Source organism: Symphalangus syndactylus, chromosome 13 (assembly GCF_028878055.3).
Source record: "Symphalangus syndactylus isolate Jambi chromosome 13, NHGRI_mSymSyn1-v2.1_pri, whole genome shotgun sequence".
Taxonomy (NCBI): Eukaryota; Metazoa; Chordata; class Mammalia; order Primates; family Hylobatidae; genus Symphalangus; species Symphalangus syndactylus.
In genome coordinates this window covers 51,537,948-51,557,113 of record NC_072435.2, presented here as the reverse complement: position 1 = coordinate 51,557,113, position 19,166 = coordinate 51,537,948, and the positions used below count along the sequence as shown (strand labels likewise).

Sequence of the window (19,166 nt, the reverse complement as noted above, 5' to 3'; positions counted from 1 at the left end):
AACATGCTAAAATGCTAGCAAGTAATGCTGATATGAATGGCAAATGTCCTCCATCAGCTTTTGTTTAAAATGATTGCCAGTGACGAGCAGTTCCGATGGTAAAAGTAGGCAGGAAGAACCCTTCAACACCTGAAAATGAGCAGTCTGCTTCTAGTGGCTTCAAGAGTTGTTACAGTCCCATGTTTTAATAGTAATACTGCATTTATTTTAAATGCATCTGCAGCAATATTGGGGGAAAATAAAAATAGAAAAGAAACAGAAAATTATGTCTAAAATCTAAAAATTTAAACTATTGTTTTAAAACCCTTACATAGTTCACAGCTATTAGTCCACACACTAAAAAAGATATTTATGTGTGGGCAAGAAGTCTTCACTTTGGAGTGGTTTTTATACCTGTTTACATTTAAAAAGACAGAAGAGTGTACGAGAGTTGTTGCACTGCAAAGGTCCCATTTTTTTCCTGTGGAGTGCAATCCTAGTTGTCCACAAGCCTCTCAACTTTGAGATTGTTCTTCTTTTGAAAATACTAACTTTTCTAGCTGTTGGGCAGGAGAGGTAATATTTTCCAGTCTTTTTTGATGAGGGGTTCGGATGATATAGCCCCTCATTTCTTCCTTCAAGAGATAATGGCTTTAGAGCGCTGAAAATTAATGAAATTATCAGCCCTGAAGGACCTTCTCATGGTAGCACTATAAAAGATTTTGGCGTCTTCCATCCTTGAAATAGCCTAAGAAAGTAAATGAAACAGAAAAGAGGTACAATTTTAAAAAGGGCTCCAACCTTTTAACAAGCACCATTGATGATAAGCCACACATGCAGACACTCCTTTAGATAGTTCACAGTTACAACTACTTTGGCTGAGGTTCACACTGCCAGGTTCCTGGGATGCTACTCCCTGCCACCTCACTAAGGTAAATTCCTTTAAGGACTGTGATTAGATTGCTGGAGCAAAGGAAAATTTATAGTTTATTAATCTATTCAGATTCTACCCAATCTGCAGTAGTTATTATATCCTCAAAGCAAATTTGAATGAAGCAGATGTGTGCTGGAGTGCACTGGAACATCAAAGAGGTCGAACGACTAAAGCAGCAAAAGGCAGAACCTGGCACATTAATTATGGTAGAAGGTATATTATTCTAAAGTACTTTTAAGGTACCACAAAAAGTACTAATTGTAAATATGCACCCATTTCAGTTGTAACTTTGCTCACAACTGAAACCAGAAGTCGCAAACCATAAATATTGCTTTGTCCCCCAAAAGTTACCATTTCCAGTAAAACCCATGTACTTCTTGCATCCAGTACCTGAGACGCTCATACCTTATACAGACTAAGTGTAGGTCTCTTGGCTTAAGCACTAATGCTTTGCTTAACAAACTTATGGGACTGGCCGCACTGTAATATATACAATACAAAATGACATAAATTTGCAAACTAAGCAATAAAAAACAGGCAAAAGTGGTAAGTGCATTGTATATGCAGATATCATTTAAAATGGAATTGCAAGAAATTATTCATGTATGCTTACTTGAAAGGGCAAAGATTCAAAAAGAATACCACTAAGAATGAATTAAATTTGGTTAAAAATATTCTGAATTATGGTCACAGAAGAGATCTATAATTTTTAAATAATGTAGATTCTCGTATAAACCATAAATGATACAGGAAATAAGATACCAAAAGGTTATTAAGCTCTTCAGTACTTAAGTTAATTTTGGAGCTTTTCATTTTTCTCATCATTACTTAATCTAATCTAGTCACAGATGTTGGCTTTGGTGGTTGACAGAAAACCGCCCTTAATGACTTGATCGCCTTACTTCCAGGTTCTGTGCCCTTTCTTTGTTGAGAAGATAAACTGGCAAATGCAAGCTATTGTCCTTTGCCAAGGATCGAAGATCAAAATAGTACTTGGCATAAACACTTCCAGAAACTTTGACGTTATAGTCAATTAGCTGCAAAAACTGTCTTTCAAGCTCATTCCTGTGGGAGGAGAAACACAACAAAACCAACGTGGGACAATGTTAGACCACTGGGCTATCTTCATAAACATTATTCTGATGTAAGAAATGTGACAAAGCAGTTATAAGTTCTAGTTCTATTAGAACACATGAAAAAGCACACACTGGAGAGAAACTCTATATGTGTAATAAATACGGGAAAGCCTGAAATTTTCTCGGTTCTCTTTGAAAACTTAGAAAAACTCACACTGGGGAAAAAGCATAAATGTAAAAATGTGATAATAAACTTGATTTTCCCACTTGCTTTTAAAGACATTTTAGGATTTAAAATGGAGAAGAACCAGAAAATTTTAAGAAACATGGTAAAGCCTTCAGTTTTTGTCATTTCTCTTTGAAAACATAAAAGGGTTCAATGAAGAAAAGCCTTATAAATACAAACATATGGTAGTGTTTTACTCGTTCCAGTTCCACCTGAAGACAAGAAAAAACTCATTTCTGAGGTAAAACCTATGAATGTACAGAATGTCAGAATGCCTTAGTTGATATTCACTCAAAGACCCATGATATTACATGCTGTAGATGGACCTTATAAATATAAAAAAGCACCCTGAATTGGAACCCCAGTAGTTTACAAAATACCAGAAAGTTTTCAGTTTTAACATTTTTTTCAAAAGCTATGTGAAAACTCTCACTAGAAAATAATTCTATAAATGTTGCTAAAATGAAAAGTCTGATGCCAACTGATTATTTTATAATCCTCAAAAATGCACATAAATTTTATATGACTTTTTAAATATTTTGTGTTTCTGAGTGGTTCCTTGTTACAGAATGTCTCTGCACTTTATATTTTCACTTCTTTTGCAAGAAAACATTAGGGTGAGAATTTTGTAGATAGCCTTCAAACAATACTACAGAAGTTTAGTTCATGTACTAAACATGTAGTGGTTTTTTTCTGTTGTCATTTAATAAAATTTATTTCTATTCATTTAAAAATATAATTCTGAGCTACTAGGATGTCTCTAAATTCTGTTTCCAAACAAATAAAGGCTACCCAGTTGGATTCCTATGCTAATGTCCAAACAAGGCACAGTCGCTTGCAGTCCCTTCTGCATCCAGCACCCTGAGTCTGGGATGAGGAGAAAGGTGACCACCTCTTATGCATATGTGCTGCTGACTCGGGGCTCATTCTTGAGAGTTCCTTTAGTACAGGTACACAGCTCAGACTCCATGCTCACTCACGAGGCCCCACAATAGTGATCAGATGACAGGAATGATGAATGCCATTTATTAGCTCTGAAGAACTTCCAGACATTTTCACAAGGATAACAAAAAGAGGCTTACTGAAGTCAAAAAGCACCAACAAAGCCGGGCGCAGTGGCTCACGCCTGTAATCCCAGCACTTTGGGAGTCCGAAGCGGCCGGATCACGAGGTCAGGAGATCAAGACCATCCTGGCTAACACAGTGAAACCCCGTCTCTACTAAAAATACAAAAAAATTAGCCGGGCCTAGTGGCTTGCGCCTGTAGTCCCAGCTACTCGGGAGGCTGAGGCAGGAGAATGGCGTGAACCCAGGAGGCGGAGCTTGCAGTGAGCCGAGATTGCGCCACTGCACTCCAGCCTGGGTGACAGAGCCAGACTCCATCTCAAAAAAAAAAAAAAAGCACCAACAAAAGCCATGGGCAGATCACCATGGCAACAAATGGATCTATGGAGAGCCACCCCGTTATTTCTGAGGAGGAAAAGCTCTAAAACAACAAGGATTGGTCCTAAATACATACATATGCTACATTTGATGGGAAAGGGAATCCCCTCCCTCTGCTTCAGTGCATGAGGTTATGTCAAAGGGCATAATGCCATTTTCTACTCACCTTGAAATTACGAAGGTGAGAAACTGTCACTAGACAGGGCAGGAATACTCTTTAAACAATGGAAGGCGGAAAGATTAAAGAGAGACATCTTGGTTAGACTAAACTCACTTTATGATATGACTTCTGGCAGGGCACTGGACTTACACACTCAGTGTTTCTCCTGAGCTGGAAATAAAACCCCAAGGTGCTCAGGTTCTGTCACCCACGGCCAGAACAGAATGTGGGGGATGAGTTGAAGGCACTGGGAGAGATAAAGGCTGAGAGCAGCCTTCTGTCACATGATCATACAGCTGCCCTCGCCTATTTTTTTTTTTAAGAAACAGGGTCTCACTCTTGTCACTCAGGCTAAAGTGCAGTGACATGATCCTAGCTAACACCAGCCTCAAACTCCCAGGCTCAAGCAATCCATTTACCTAAGCCTTTCAAGTCACTGGGACTACAGGCTTATGCCACTGAGCTGGGCTAATTTAAAGGAAAAATTCAATTAAAGACAGGGTCTTTGTTGCCCAAGCTGGTCTCAAACTTCTGTGCTCAAGTAATCCTCTTACCTTGGCCTCCAAAAGTGCTGGAATTATAGGTGTGAGCCAGTGTACCTGGCTTCTTGTTAAATGTTTAAACAAATGAATATAAAATAATATAGAACCACTTTCACAGTAATCCCTGTAAAGACTTAATTGTATAAAAACAATCAATACCTGAACAACATATTTAGTTTCTTGGTTTTAACGTTTTAATATCTTATCCACTGGCTAAGTCAACAAATGTTTGATGTTCCTGGAAGAGCAGTTAAAATATGGGCAGAGATATAGTTTTCTCATTTGTTCAACTGAAAACCCATCTGAAACTATTTCCAACATCAATTTCCTGTTCATATGACCATAAGGCTATAGAAATTTAAATCGGACAATGTTTTAATAATCAGCCAATCAGGACTTTTGTATTTATTTCTTTTATATTATCTCACATTTTTCCACGAACACATTTTGACTGTGTAGAAATACAATATTTTATTAAATTATTACACCTATTAATAGAGGTTTAGTTACTGAAGATAAGCATATGCCTACAGGATATGGATCTTCTTAGTTTTTTTTGTTTGTTTTTTTAAATGACTGAATAGCATAACCCTTTACAGGCACAGCAAATTTTCTTAAGCACAGCTGCTCAGTTTAACGATATTTTGAAGGAAAATATATTCCAACAAGACATGAAGATGTTGAGGAGTTTTAAGAAAAACCTGATAGACACTCATTTTTAAGTGGTCCAATTTACAGTCAAAACAAGATTATTATGCATAATCAACAGCAGGGAGACAAGGTAAATGTATATTAAGCACTTCGTTGTAATGCTTTCCAATTTCCAAAGATCATAAACAAAAGCAGCCTTTTCAGAGCATAGCTTCTGGTGCTTCCACATTCACAAACAGCATTGTGTAGAACTGGTTTTCTTACAGCACTTTCTGACACCACTGCTCCTGGAGCTCACATCTATGGGAACTCGCACATTCCCTGACCTTGTAACTAGACCTAGAGCTCAGCCAGCTTAGTTGCAAGTTTTGGGAATAATTTAGCTGCAATTATAGCAGAGCTAAGTGTTCATAATTACAAATTTTATTTCCTTTGAGAAATCAGTCTGCAGACTGATGACAGTAGTGATCAAAGTCAGTTTAGCGTCTGCAACTTTCAAAGTACTTCTGTTTCAAATTCATTTTCTGCCACATCTCTTGCTAAAATGGCTACTAGCAACATCACCATCATCACTTGTTTATACTATCAGCAAAGTTGTCATTTTCACCAACAGCCATTTCAACAGCAACCAACAGTCACTAGTCTTTTGTTAGTCACAACATCCTCACTTCAGTTGTATATACGCAGTGTAGTAATTCTGAATGATAGCCTTTTTTTTGGGGGGGGGGCGGGGGACGAAGTCTCGCTCTGTCACCCAGGCTGGAGCGCAGTGGCGAGGTCTTGGCTCACTGCAAGCTCCGCCTCCTGGGTTCACGCCATTCTCCTTCCTCAGCCTCCCAAGTAGCTGGGACTACAGGTGCCCACCACCATGCCTGGCTAATTTTTTGTATTTTTAGTAGAGATGGGATTTGACTGTGTTAGCCAGGATGGTCTCGATCTCCAGATCCCATGATCCGCCGCCTTGGCCTCCCAAAGTGCTGGGATTACAGGCGTAAGCCACTGAGCCCAGCTGAATGATAGTCTTTTTTAAAAATTGTGCATACGTTATAGCTTTATATATTCATAGGGTATATAGGATATCTTGATACAGGCCAACGATGTGTACTAATCCTACCAAGGTAAATGAAGTATCCATCACACATTTATCCTTTGTGTTACAAATAATCTAATTATAATCTTTTCATTATTGTTAAATGTACAATTAAATAATTACTGACTATAGTCACCCTGTTGTGCTATCAAATACTAGATCTTATTCTAAATACATTTTTGTACCCATTAACAATTACTTCTTACTCTCCATCCCCCATACTACCTTTACCAGCCTCTGGTAACAATTCTTCTACTCTCTATCTGCACAAGTAAAATTGTTTCAACATTTAGCTCCCACAAAAAGTGATAACATGGGAAGTTTGTCTTTCTGTGCCTGGGTTATTTCACTTAACATAATGAGTTAATACTCCATTTCATTATACTCCATTTTCATCCATGTTGTTGTTGCAAATAACAGAATCTCATTATTTTTTAAGGCTGAATAGTATTCCATTGTGTACATGTACCTTTTCTTTATCCACTCATCTGTTGATGGACACTCGGGATGCTTCTAAATCTCAGCTATTGTAAATAGTGCTGAAACATACATGAGAGTGCAGGTATCTCTGATATACTATTTCCTTTCTTTTGTGTATATACCCAGCAGTGGGATTGCTGGATCATATTGTAGCTCTATTTTTAGTTTTGAGGACCCCCAAACTGTTCTCCATAGGGGTTGTACTAATTTACATTCCCACTAACAGTGTACGAGGGTTCCCTTTTCCCCATATCCTTGCCAGAGTTTGTTATTGCATGTCTTTTGGATAAAAGTAATTCTAAGTGAGGTGAGATGGATCTCTCACTGTAGTGTTGGTTTGAATTTCTCTGATGATTAATAATGTTGAGTATCTTTTCATATATCTGTTTGCCATTTGTATGTATCTTTTAAAGTTTTGAAACAGAGCCTCACTCTACTACCCAGGTTGGAGAGTGGCACAATCACAGCTCACCACAGCCTTGACCTCCTGAGCTCAGGTAATTTTCCCATCTAGGCCTCCCTTGTAGCAGGAACCAGAAGCATTTGCCATCAGCAGCTAATGTGTCTTCTTTTGAGAGATGTCTATTCAGATCTTTTGCCCATTTTTAAATCAGATTATTAGTTTTTTTCCTACAGAGTTGCTTGCACTTCTCATATATTCTGGTAATTAATCCCTTGACAGATAGTTTGCAAATATCTTTTCCCAGTCTGTGAGTTGTCTGTTCACTTTGTTGTTTCCTTTGCTGTGCATAAGCTTTTTAACTTGATGTGACTTCATTTACCCATTTTTGTTTTGGTTGCCTGTGCTTATGGAGTATTAAAAAATCTTTTTCCAGTCCAATGTCTTCAAGAATATTCCTAATCTCTTATTTTAGTTTAATAGTTTGAGGTCTTAAATTTAAATCTTCAATGCATTTTGATTTGATTTTTGTGTAAGATGAGAAAAACTAGTTTCATTCTTCTGCATATGGATATCCAGTTTTCCCAGCACCATTTATTGAAGAGACCATCCTTTCCCCATTGTGTGTTATTGGTATCTTTGTTGAAAGTGAGTTCACTGTGGACATATGGATTTGTTTCTGAGTTCTCTCTTCTGTCTCATTGGTCTATGTGTCTGTTCTCATGCCAGTGCCATGCTGTTCTGGTTACTATAGTTGTAGAGAATCATTTGAAGTCAAACAATGTGACTCCTTCTGTTTTGTTTTTTTCGTTTCTTCCTGAGAATAGCTTTGAATATTCTGTGTCTTTTGTGGTTCCATATAAATTTTAGGATTGTCTTTTCTATTTCTATGTCTGTGAAGAATGTCATTGGTTCTTGCAGATATGTAGAGGTAGCACATTAGTGATCTTGGATTCGATCTGGAAGAATTCTCTGCATTAGCAGCCAGAGACTCATTTCTTCTCTTACTTTCCCCCAAACAAAAAGAGTCTCTCTGTGCTGAGCTTCCTGGAGTTCGAAGATGAATGATACAAGCACCCCTGTGGCCACTACATCTGGGACAGCACTGGGTCTGATCTGAAGCCCACACAGCACTCTGACTGCCCAAGGCTCCTACTGTAACAACTCCCTGGCTGCCAGCTACTTTGCTCTAAGCCCCAAGGCTCTACAATTAGCAGGTAGTGAAGCCAGAGAGCCTTCTGTCCCTGGGGTTATAAACCTTAGAAATCCACCTGGTGTTGTATTTTACTGTGACTGAGCTGGCACTAAAACCATCAAACACCTTTCCACTCTTCCCTCCCCATTACCCAGGCAGAGTAGTCTGTCCCCATGTTCACCAGCATCACAATCCCCTGGGGTGTACTGCCAGGTCACCACTGATGTTCACTAAGGCCCAAGGGGTCTCAGTCAGCTTGTGGTGAATGCTGCCTGACCTAGAACTCACTCTTCAGGGCACTGGGCTCCCCTTTGGCCCAGGGTAAGCCCAGAGATGCCATCCAAGAGCCAAGGCCTGAATCAGGGACCCCAACAGCCCACTTGGTGCTTTTCTCCACTGTGGCTGCTCTGGTGTCTAAGCTCAAGACAAAGTCCTCTGTACTCTTCCCTCAGATTTTCTCAAGTAGAAGTTGTCTCTCCTCATAGCCACCACAGTTGGGAATGTGCTGGGTCACACGTGAAGCCAGCAGATCTCTGAGGCTCACTAAAGACCCATGACATGTACTACCTGCTTACCACTGCTGATTATTCAAGTCCAAGAGCTCTTTAGTCAGAAAGTGACGAATCCTGCCCTTACTGAGTCCTTCTCTTCAAGGCAGCAGGTTCCCTTCTGGCCCAGGGTTTGTCTAGAGGTATTATCCAAAAGCTAGGACCCAAAATGGGAGCCTTATGACTCTGACGAGTGCCCTCTCCTACTGTGGCTGAGCTAGTATCCAAGTTGCAAGACAAAGTCCTCTTTACTCTTCTCAAGCAGAAGAAAGAGGTCTCTGTCAGAGCTATGAGCTACACTGCCTAGGATTGAAGGAGGGGTGGTACAGCACTCCCTGAGCTGCCCCATCTGCTGTCTCTCTAGGTCACATGCCCCCCAAATACACTGGCTCCAAGCCCAGCACAGCACTCAAACTTGCCTAAGAGTTGCAGTCCTTGTGGCCTAGATAGTCTTTCAAGTTTATTAAGGACCCCAGAGTACTTTATCCCACAGCAGTGAGGCTTTCCACAACTCAGTTTTCAGCCAGTGGGATGGGTGATTCCCTTCAGGCTAGGGCTAGAAATGCTCCATCCGTGGGTGGGCACTGGCTGAGTTCAGCCCAGTTTTGCTTTTTGCTATGACAACGCAGCACTGAGTTCAATGCAAAGTCTCACACTGCTGTGCTCTCCCTCCCCCAAGCATACAGATTCTCTTATTGTCACATGGCCAATGCTAGGACATAAGGGAGGGCTGGCATCAGCAACTGAAGACTGTCTTTCCTACCGTGTTCACTGCCTTTTTCAGTGATACAAAATTTAGACTAGGTACTATAATTATTTAGCCATTTTTAGTTCTAATAAAGGTGTTTTTTATTTAGATACTCAATTTGTTATTCCTATGAGAACAATTTTCAATTGGCAGAGACTTCTAATCAGCCATCAAGCTCCACCTTTGTGATCACATATATTCTGGATGACAGTCTTATCTGGAGTAGTGGGCAAATGTAAAAAAACAAACTCTTGTCACTGCCTGTCATGATCTTGATCTTCATATGCTGCTAAATGACAGCAACAGGTGTTCCTTTATATTTTCCTAAGTGCCACCCATATAGCTATTCTCACTGTCCTGTGGACATTGCTAGAATGTTTGCTGGAAATGCCTCCCTAGCTCACCCTGCTTACAAGCTCCAAGGCTCTTCCCTTTACAACTGTCGTAAGGCCAGACTGGAAGAAAGCCCCCATGAAGCCCATGTTTCAGTATCATGTTGGCACCGTCTATGAGCAACCCCATGACTCAGCAAGATTTCTCGCACTCTCCTTGGTAACTCAAGTCCCACAGATTGCTGCTGTGGTTGTATGAGTGCCCCAGGAGCCTCTTGAGTGTGGTGGGCATTGTGTGATGCCTCGGCAGTTTTTTGCATACTGCCTTAAGGAAACACTGGAGCTGCAAACTCACCAACCCAATTTCTAAACACATGCAACACTCTTAATGGGGAGCGCACAGGGATCTGTGGCTATTCTGCATCTCAAGGTTTCTATAAAAAACAGACATTTAAATAAAAGGGAGAAAACATCAGCAAAAGCAAATACACAATGTGTGACTGAGGCTGAGGCTATAACTTCTCCATAGTCCAGAGGCCCTAGACTTTAAGAGTGGCCAATTATTTCAACAGCCAGACATGTGTCCCTTAAAAAGAGACTGGAACTTACAGACAGCTTCTAAAAAGCCATAAAGATATTTACTGTACCGTGCTGTTCTGGTAGTGCACTTGTGAAGTATTTGCCAAAAACCACCAGAAAAATACTTTTCCATGTTTGAGCAGAGCAGATTATTACAACAGTAACTCACCAAGACCTACCCATTAACAGTAAAAACATATGAACTTTTATACTAAAGTAGGTGGTTTTATGTGTTTTCCTTATCTGCACACTGTAGCCTTTAAAAATATGTCTTAAAGTGTTACATTTATGGGAGCAAATAAGATAATGAAAATGGTTAGAAAGTTCACAAAAACCTTAGAAACTCACATGTCTTCAATGCTAGTCTTCCCAAAGAGCCTGCAGTATTCCCCATTCCATATAGTCACATCTTCCCAAACTTTGGAGGCGAGAAGAATGGCTCCCATGACAATCCTCTTCCAGTTGGTTGGGCAAATGTCTATCTCCGCATAACTTGAGTCTTTCTATGTAAATCTGCAAAATAGAACACTGGCCTTTGATTAAGTTCACTTTAAGTGCTGTGATAAGAACTCTTTTGAATGACAGATTTCTTCTGGTTTTGACCAGAAAGTGTCTTTTATTCTTACGCTCTACATACTTTGCTTGGTCAGGCAAAGCAAGAGACCACATTACAATCATAGGTCAGATACTTCTGCTGCCTACTCTGCTTATGGGAATTTCCAGCCCAATTTCAGTGACAAGAATGCCTGCATATGTCAGCCAAGGCCACCATGAGGAGAGGCAGTGTCATCATCTTCACACTCATAAAAGGCAGCACATACTAAGGACCAGTGTGGATTAAAGTTGTTTAGGAAATACTCAAGTGTGTACCAAATGTAATGTCTCATACCCAGCTGGGAGGTAGATAGAAATTCTACAGGTATGTCAAGCTTGAATATGTAAAACCCATGTGATAGTGAGCAAATGTTAATCTCCTTTTCACAAAAACTAACCCCTTTGTGGTGCTAGCTTAAAAAACTGCTGGTCAAGAGAGCCTCCCAGTGGCCGCTGTGCAGAGCAGCATGGCAGGTGCAGGTCTCAGGGGTTGTAAAACATTCCCAATAGTCAGTTGCTTGATAAAAAACACATATGTATAAAAGAATGGTCCTCCTCTCAGCCCCTATTTTCCCATCTTCATGATCACTTCATGAAAATTTATTCTCTCTTACATCCTGCAACTTAGTCAATTCTGTTGGTTTAAAAGTGGAAACAGCTGCCAGTTTCTGCATCCCTGGGATTCCTCTAAGCCTGCTGAGTAGTTTGTGAGACAATCTCATGAACTAGCACGTGTTTGATAGTTTACATCTATCAAACATCTGCTTTACAAAGAATTGGGCAAAGTAAACAGCTGAGTAAAGATTAAAGGTGAGCTGTGAGGAGGTGTTACCTCAGAGGGTGCTCTGCAGAAGTGTATGTCTGCAAGCTACCTGAACTCTTTATGTCAAAACAAAGAGAAAAAGTTTATTTCATACGAGTTTATTTCTTGTCTGAAGGTTATGATCATCAGCTCATATGTAGAAGTGTTCTCCAAACTTGCCTGTTTTCAAAAACAAATGGCTATTGAGCATGACATGTTTTACAGAGATTCTGCTCCCTTTCCCCCAAACTGAAAAGTCTCAAGTATTTTGAGAATGAACCTCACTCTTTGTATAGGAATCAGAGAGCACTGAAACAACACTAGCAAGCCCTTAACTTCCAGTTGCCTTACTGCTAAGCCGCTGACCTGCTGACACTCACTCATCAGTGTTTTCCCTCCTGGGTCAGTGTGACACGGAATTCTTTTTCCCCACTGATGCCAACTTTTCTCAGTGCAGTTGATCCCATCCCACTTTTGCAGAACACTGTTCCTACAATCACCTCTTTGAAGATTTTATGCCTCTCTACTAGCAATTTTCCCCAATCTAACTGTGTTTCCTTTGTTCCCATCTCACTCCCCACTACTCCTCCAGCTGTGTCATCTCATTGGTGCTCACAGCACCATGCCCTCATGCCAGCTCCTCATCTTCCATCTCTCCTTAATGTACACTGCCTGCCCCACTGACATTACTCTTCCAACACTTCTCTTGCCTAGGTTTCTGGTGCCCTCACACTTACAAACTGGAAGTCTCCAGCCCAACAACCAACTCCCCAAGCCTTTTCCAATCTTGTACAAGACACTGCCATCTGCCTAGCTGCTGGGGCCAAATACCTGCATTTGAGTTACCCTTCTGCAATGTCTCCAATGCCTGTTATGTCTGCCTTCACTGGTAGTCTGCCTGGGTCGATTATGAGCCACAATTTCTCATTGCTCACCTGTATCACTCTAATTGCTTTTTAGCCCTCTTCTCTGCCTCCAATCTTCCTCCCAACCATGGCCTACTTTCCTGAAAGCAGTCACCATATCCTCTTTATTAACAGCACTCACTTCCCTGCTCAAGATCTGCATGAGTCCCCTATCAAACTGGAATAAAACCTTAACATCTTCCTATGGCCTGAAGCCAAAAGGCCCTGTGAGCTGTGGCCTTGCCTGTGTGGCCTTATCTCCACTGCTTCCCTTATTCCTCACTCTGACCACACTGGTCACTTTGCTGTTTGTTCTGTGAACACATGTGAAACACATTCCTGTCTCTGCTGCCTGTAATGCCAGCACTCCTTCCCTTCGTTGCTTTGGTCAGGTCACTGTTCAAATGTTGGCTCTCTAGAGAGACTCTTCCTTATCATTCTATCTAAAGTACTGAGCACCCCAACACTCTGAATCCCTTTATCCTGCTTCCTCTTCCTGCTATTTGACACTACCTGAAAAACTACTTGTGTCTCACTAGAACATAAGCTCATAAAGGCAAGAACTGTGTTCAACCTGTCCTCCCTTCTACCCCAGCACTTAGAAGAGTGACACAGAGTCAGCATCCAGTGTTTATGGAATGAGTCACTTCTCGGCAGCATTCAGCACTGTGACCACAGCCTCTTTTAACTCTTTTATTACCCTTTCCTGCTTTTCCTCCTCCCACTGTAGCAGCTACTCCTCTGGGGGCTTGTCTTTTACTCACTATAAGTCGTCACAGACCTATCGTCTCTCAATTTTCTTTATCTTTTTTAAGACAGGGTCTAACTTTATTGCCCAAGCTGCAGTGCAGTGGCATGATCATGATTCGCTGCAGTCTCCACCTCCTAGTTCAAGTAATCTCCCTGCCTCAGTCTACCATGTACCTGGGGCCACAGGCATGTGCCATAATGACTGGCTAATTTCCTTATTTTTTTGTAGAGATGGGGCCTCACCTTATTGCCGAGGCTATTCTTGAACTCCTAAGCTCAAGCAATCCTCTTGTCATGGCCTCCCACAGTGCTGGGATTACAAGGCTGAACCACCACACCTGGCTTCATTTTTTCTTTTCTTAAGATATGGGTTCTCACCATGTGGCCTAGGCTGGACTCAAACTACTGGGCTCAAGTAAACCTCCCTAACTCAGCCTCCCAAGTAGCTGGGACTAAAAGTATGAAACCCACCATGCCTGGCTTGTCCAATTTTATTCTACACACTTACTCTGCATTTGAACAGCTGCTATTACACTTCATTCTGCATCTCTACCACAAATCCATGCTCTAGTCCCGTATATCCAAATGATGACTAGACACTGCTACTCTGCTGTCTAAAAGGCACATCTAGCTTAGCCTGAGTACAAAACTCTCCCTTTTCCAATCCAGCTTTCCCGCCAGCATCATCTATCTCTCTAAATCTGGAAGCACCACTCCTGCTTCCCTCCAGCATATGCTAAGAGTTCCAAATGACTTGCAGCTCCTCGAAAAGGCCTGTGTCTGGTCCAGCACCCATTGAGGGCTTTGACTCAAGTACACGTCAGAAGCTTTCTCTCCTAAACTCTAATTGAATGGTAAATAAGTAAGTATTGACCTAAGCATTCTTTCCTTCCCAGCCATGCAGTTGACTTTCCTCTATAGGTTGGCTGTGAAGAGGGGTAAAACAATTTCAACAATTTGAATAGACTTTATTATTCAAAATGATATTTGTACAATAGGAATTCTGTAGGGATGATGTAAATGTAAGGAAACAGCTATGGCTTGGAAGACTAACTGGAACCACATTCCTGGGCAATTTCATGAGCAGGCACAAGTGATCAGCAGGGGTAGATTAAGACCCATGGCCCGAGGAACAAAGACGACAGGGCAGCAGCTGTCAATCACAGCCTGCATGAGAACTGCCTGAGGAATGCAGCCTGGGACTCAACTCAGAGCTCCACTGGAATCCATCTCTGCCCATGGACCAGATGGTTTTGTTACTGCTCCCCATCCCAACACCTCCACCTGCCTTGCATGTGTGCACACTGCATATGCACTGATGTGTGGTGGGAAATCAGAAATCTCTCCCGCTGCTTTTAATAGCAATGGTTCTATTATGAAAAACGCAATGGCAACATTTTAAGCTGTAATGATGATTCAACTCGAATGTGTGCATTTACTTCGCTTTCATAAGTTTCTCTTAAAGTTTGGATAATAATTTCAGAAGCCAACTTTTTTTTTTTTTTTTTTTTTTTGAGACAGAGTTTTGCTCTGTCACCCAGGCTGGAGTGCAATGAGGAGATCTTGGTTCACTGCAACCTCTGCCTCCCAGATTCAAGCGATTCTCCTGCCTCAGCCTCCTGAGTAGCTGGGATTACAGGCATCCACCATCATGCCTGGCTAATTTTTGTAATTTTAGTAGAGATGGTTTTTTGCCATGTTGGCCAGGCTGGTCTCGAACTCCTGACCTCAGGTGATCTACCCATCTCAGCCTCCTGCAAAGTGTTGAAATTACAGATGTGAGCTATCATGCCCAGCCCAGAAGCCAACTTTTATTTAAAAACAACACCATACCCTGTGTACAAGTACCAACTTCTAAAAATGCTTTATAAATAAGAAATATCTTACCAAAGTTACTATTGCAAATTCAGCTGTTAGGTTTGTGGCTTTAAAAAGAACACGGACAAATCTGTAAATAAACTTGTGTTCAGGAACATACTCAAAGTATTCCTTTGGCATCTTTTCTTGCTGAAAGAAGAAAGTAAGTGATGTAAGTATCCATTGGAAAAAAAATGAAGTATTAAGACAGCAGTATTCATACTTGTGCCTATGTGTCACTTAGAACAATTTGGATTGGGGAGATGTCTTTTAGTTTCTAAAATATGAACAGTGTAATCTTAAGATACTATAATGATTCAATACTCATCAACATTCAGTGAAAAAAATGGGCTCAGGCTCAGAAAATTTTTATGTTCCTTTCTACTCTTTTCCCCACAGAATTCTATAAAAATGTAAACTACTTTTAGGCTTTAAAGTCTTACTTACTGACAATAATTCATTCTTCTCTGCAACAAACTTTGAAAAAACACATTTAGCCGGGCGCGGTGGCTCACGCTTGTAATCCCAGCACTTTGGGACGCCGAGGCAGGCGGATCACGAGGTCAGGAGATCAAGACCACGGTGAAACCCCATCTCTACTAAAAAATACAAAAAATTAGCCAGGCGTGGTGGTGGGCGCCTGTAGTCCCAGCTACTCGGAGAGGCTGAGGCAGGAGAATGGCGTGATCCCGGGAGGCGGAGCTTGCAGTGAGCCGAGATTGTGCCACTGCACTCCAGCCTGGGCGACAGAGCGAGACTCCGTCTCAAAAAAAAAAAAAAAAGAAAAAACACATTTCGTTTTCTGTAACCATAAGGCTCTAAGGCTGCACTATTCAATACAATGGTTACTAGCCACATGTGGCTATTATGTACCTGAGGAAGTATTTCTTTTAATTTGTACACCATTTATTTAAATTTACATTGTTTTTTATTTCTATTCACAGAAATCATGTATATGTGTTAAAGGCATTTACAAAAATGTATATTATTTGATGCCACTGACAATTATCTTTTTAAAAGATAAATTTTCTGTTATTTGGATTATATATTTACTCTCATTAGCTCACTAATTAACCAGAGCTGCAGGTCATTTCTTATTCCAGCACATCCTTTTTATAACACTTCTTAAATAAGACGATTAGATGCAACGTAGCATGGGGAAGAAGACTTAAAAATGTCTTTGACTTCAGCGTGAAACAAACACAAGTCTATGAGAAAAATATGGCCTCAATAAAAGTGACACTTACAGTGAGTGGATGTAATTGCTCATCAAATATATCGAGGGATTTATCTGCATCTCTATAAAGTAAAAATGTGCATTTAAGAAATTAATTCAGAAATGATTAATATCTCAGTAACATATCTGTTTAGTAAAATAATGCCTCCTTTGTGTTTTGCTGTTTTGCTTCACCAAGGCAAACTGTTTTACAAATCCTTCTCCTGGAGCCTGACCTTCGGAGGGTCTCCTGGACTCTTCTTACTCAGCACATCAAGTACTGTGAAGTCTTTTATTACAGTTACCAGTCAGGATTGCCAGTAAGTACTGACCCTCCCTAACAGGCCATGGTAATGAACCTGTTATGTTTTTACTCCTCTAACCTGACATTGGAACACAAGAATGTTTTAGAAAGCAGTAGTAATGGGCAATAAAGTCTTTAGAACTTTAATAAATATGAATATGGCCGGGCGCGGCAGCTCACGCCTGTAATTCCAGCACTTTGAGAGGCCAAGGCAGGCGGATCATGAGATCAGGAGATCGAGACCATCCTACCAAACATAGTGAAACACCGTCTCTACGACAAATAAAAAAAAAAATTGGCTGGGCATGATGGCACACGCCTGTAGTCCTAGCTACTCAGGAGGCTGAGACAGGAGAATTGCTTGAACGCAGGAGGCAGAGGTTGCAGTGAGCCAAGATAATGCCACTGCACTCCAGCCTGGGCGACAGAGCGAGACTCCGTCTCAAAAAATAAATAAATAAATAAAATAAAATAAAATAAATAAATAAATGTGAATGTGATTCAGATTTCCTAGTCTTTTTCTCTTAATAATTACTAATTAAAAAGTATTAATAATAATATAATAATGACTATTACTGATAATAGTATAATTATTCTCTTTATCATCATTTTCTCTGTATTAGATTCTCATGATATATTTATCTATTTTAAGTAGTTTGAATTAAAAACTTAATCTGTCTTTTTATTTTGAAACAGGCCAGTCTTTGATGAACTTAAGAGGTTAATACAACTAATACATTTTGCCTGTTTAATAAACCAATGGTTCTTGCAATGTGCTCTGTGGACCTCTGGAGATCCCCTAGACCATTTTTCATGAGGCCCAAGCAGTCAAAACTGTTCTGATAAAAATACTATTTCAGCCTGAGAAAGCTGATTAAAAATAAAAAATAAATTAAAATAATTTTTAAAAGGATATGAAGGCATTGCCTACTTTCTCACTGTGACACTTCCATGATTTTATAAAAGCAAAAGTGGGTGAAATAGCTGGTTTTTCAGCATAAATCAAGGTTTCTCAGCATAAATCAAGGTGATCAAATTACACTAGAAGTCATTCTATTCTCCACAGCCCCTTACAGTTAAAAAAGAGAGCCTGATTTAGTTAAGAATGTCTTTGATGAAGCAGTAAAAATTAATGGTATTATTAAATCTTTACCTTCCTATTTAACACTCTGAATAAGTGGAAAGCTAACAAGAAGCACTTCTTACTGCAGTATGGTTGTGTTAAGAAAAAGAACCAATGATTTAAATGTAAACTGAATAATCACTTTTTTAAAATAAAATATTGTTTTTATTTAAAAGTACAACTGACTATCATTCTCAAAAATGAATAAAGTGAGCCTTTTACATCATGGAAAATAAGTGTTCCCCTATTGGTGAAAGTGTAAATTAGTTCAACCATTGTGGAAGACAGTCTGGAGATTCCCCACAGACCTACAGACAGAATTACCATTCAACCAACCAATACCATTACTGGCTATATACCTAAAAGAATATAAATCATTCTATTATAAAGTCACACGCACACATAGGCTTACTGTAGCACTATTCACAAAAGCAAAGATATGGAATCAACACAAATACCCATCAATGTTAGACTGTATAAAGAAAATGTGGTACATATATACCATGGAATACTATGCAGTCATAAAAAGAACAAGATCATGTCCTTTGCAGTAATATTAATGGAGCTGGAGGCCATCATCCTTAGCAAACTAACACAAGAATAGAAAACCAAATATCACATGTTCTCATTGGTAAGTGAGAGCTAAATGATGGGAACACATTAACACATAGAGGGGAACAACACACACTGAAATCTTTTGGAGGGTGGAAGGTGAGAAGAGGAAGAGGATCAGAAAAAATAACTGACGGGTACTAGGCTTAATACCCAGGCAGTGAAATAATATGTACAACAAATCCCCATGACACAAGTTCACCTGTGTAACAAACCTGCACATATACACGTGAACTTAATATAAAAGTTAAACAAAAAAAGAGAATAACTGTTCTCAATGATAATAGTCAATCTTTCAGGCTAAAAACCAGAACTTTGGAAAACACACTCCTTCTACCATAAACTCGACAGCTTCTCAATACTTAAAGAACTCTTAATAAGACATAGTGATACTAACAAAAGTGAGTTTTTGACACAACAAAACATAAACCATTATTTCCCAAATAACTAATGCATACTATTATACAAGCAAGCATGGGGGAAAGGCCCATTTACTGCACAAGAAAAATCAGTGAGTATTGATGGAATAAATGTATTGGTATGTAAAATTCCCCTGTAACTAAGAAACTAGTTACAGGGGAGTTTTGAGGTAGTATTAAATAACACTCACAATTATCTAA

At 40.0% G+C, this 19,166-nt stretch overlaps 1 protein-coding gene across 1 annotated transcript in view; it reads right to left on the bottom strand.

Annotated features, from left to right (window-relative positions):
* LOC129459854 (cyclin-Y-like protein 2) overlaps window positions 1-19,166 on the bottom strand; it is a 49,592-nt gene continuing 30,426 nt past the window's right edge. The window contains 6 exon segments of the mRNA XM_063614899.1: window positions 1-727; window positions 1,816-1,978; window positions 10,732-10,878; window positions 10,880-10,896; window positions 15,322-15,441; window positions 16,539-16,590. Of these exon segments, the coding sequence (XP_063470969.1) occupies window positions 617-727; window positions 1,816-1,978; window positions 10,732-10,878; window positions 10,880-10,896; window positions 15,322-15,441; window positions 16,539-16,590 (610 nt within the window). The 3' untranslated portion in view covers window positions 1-616.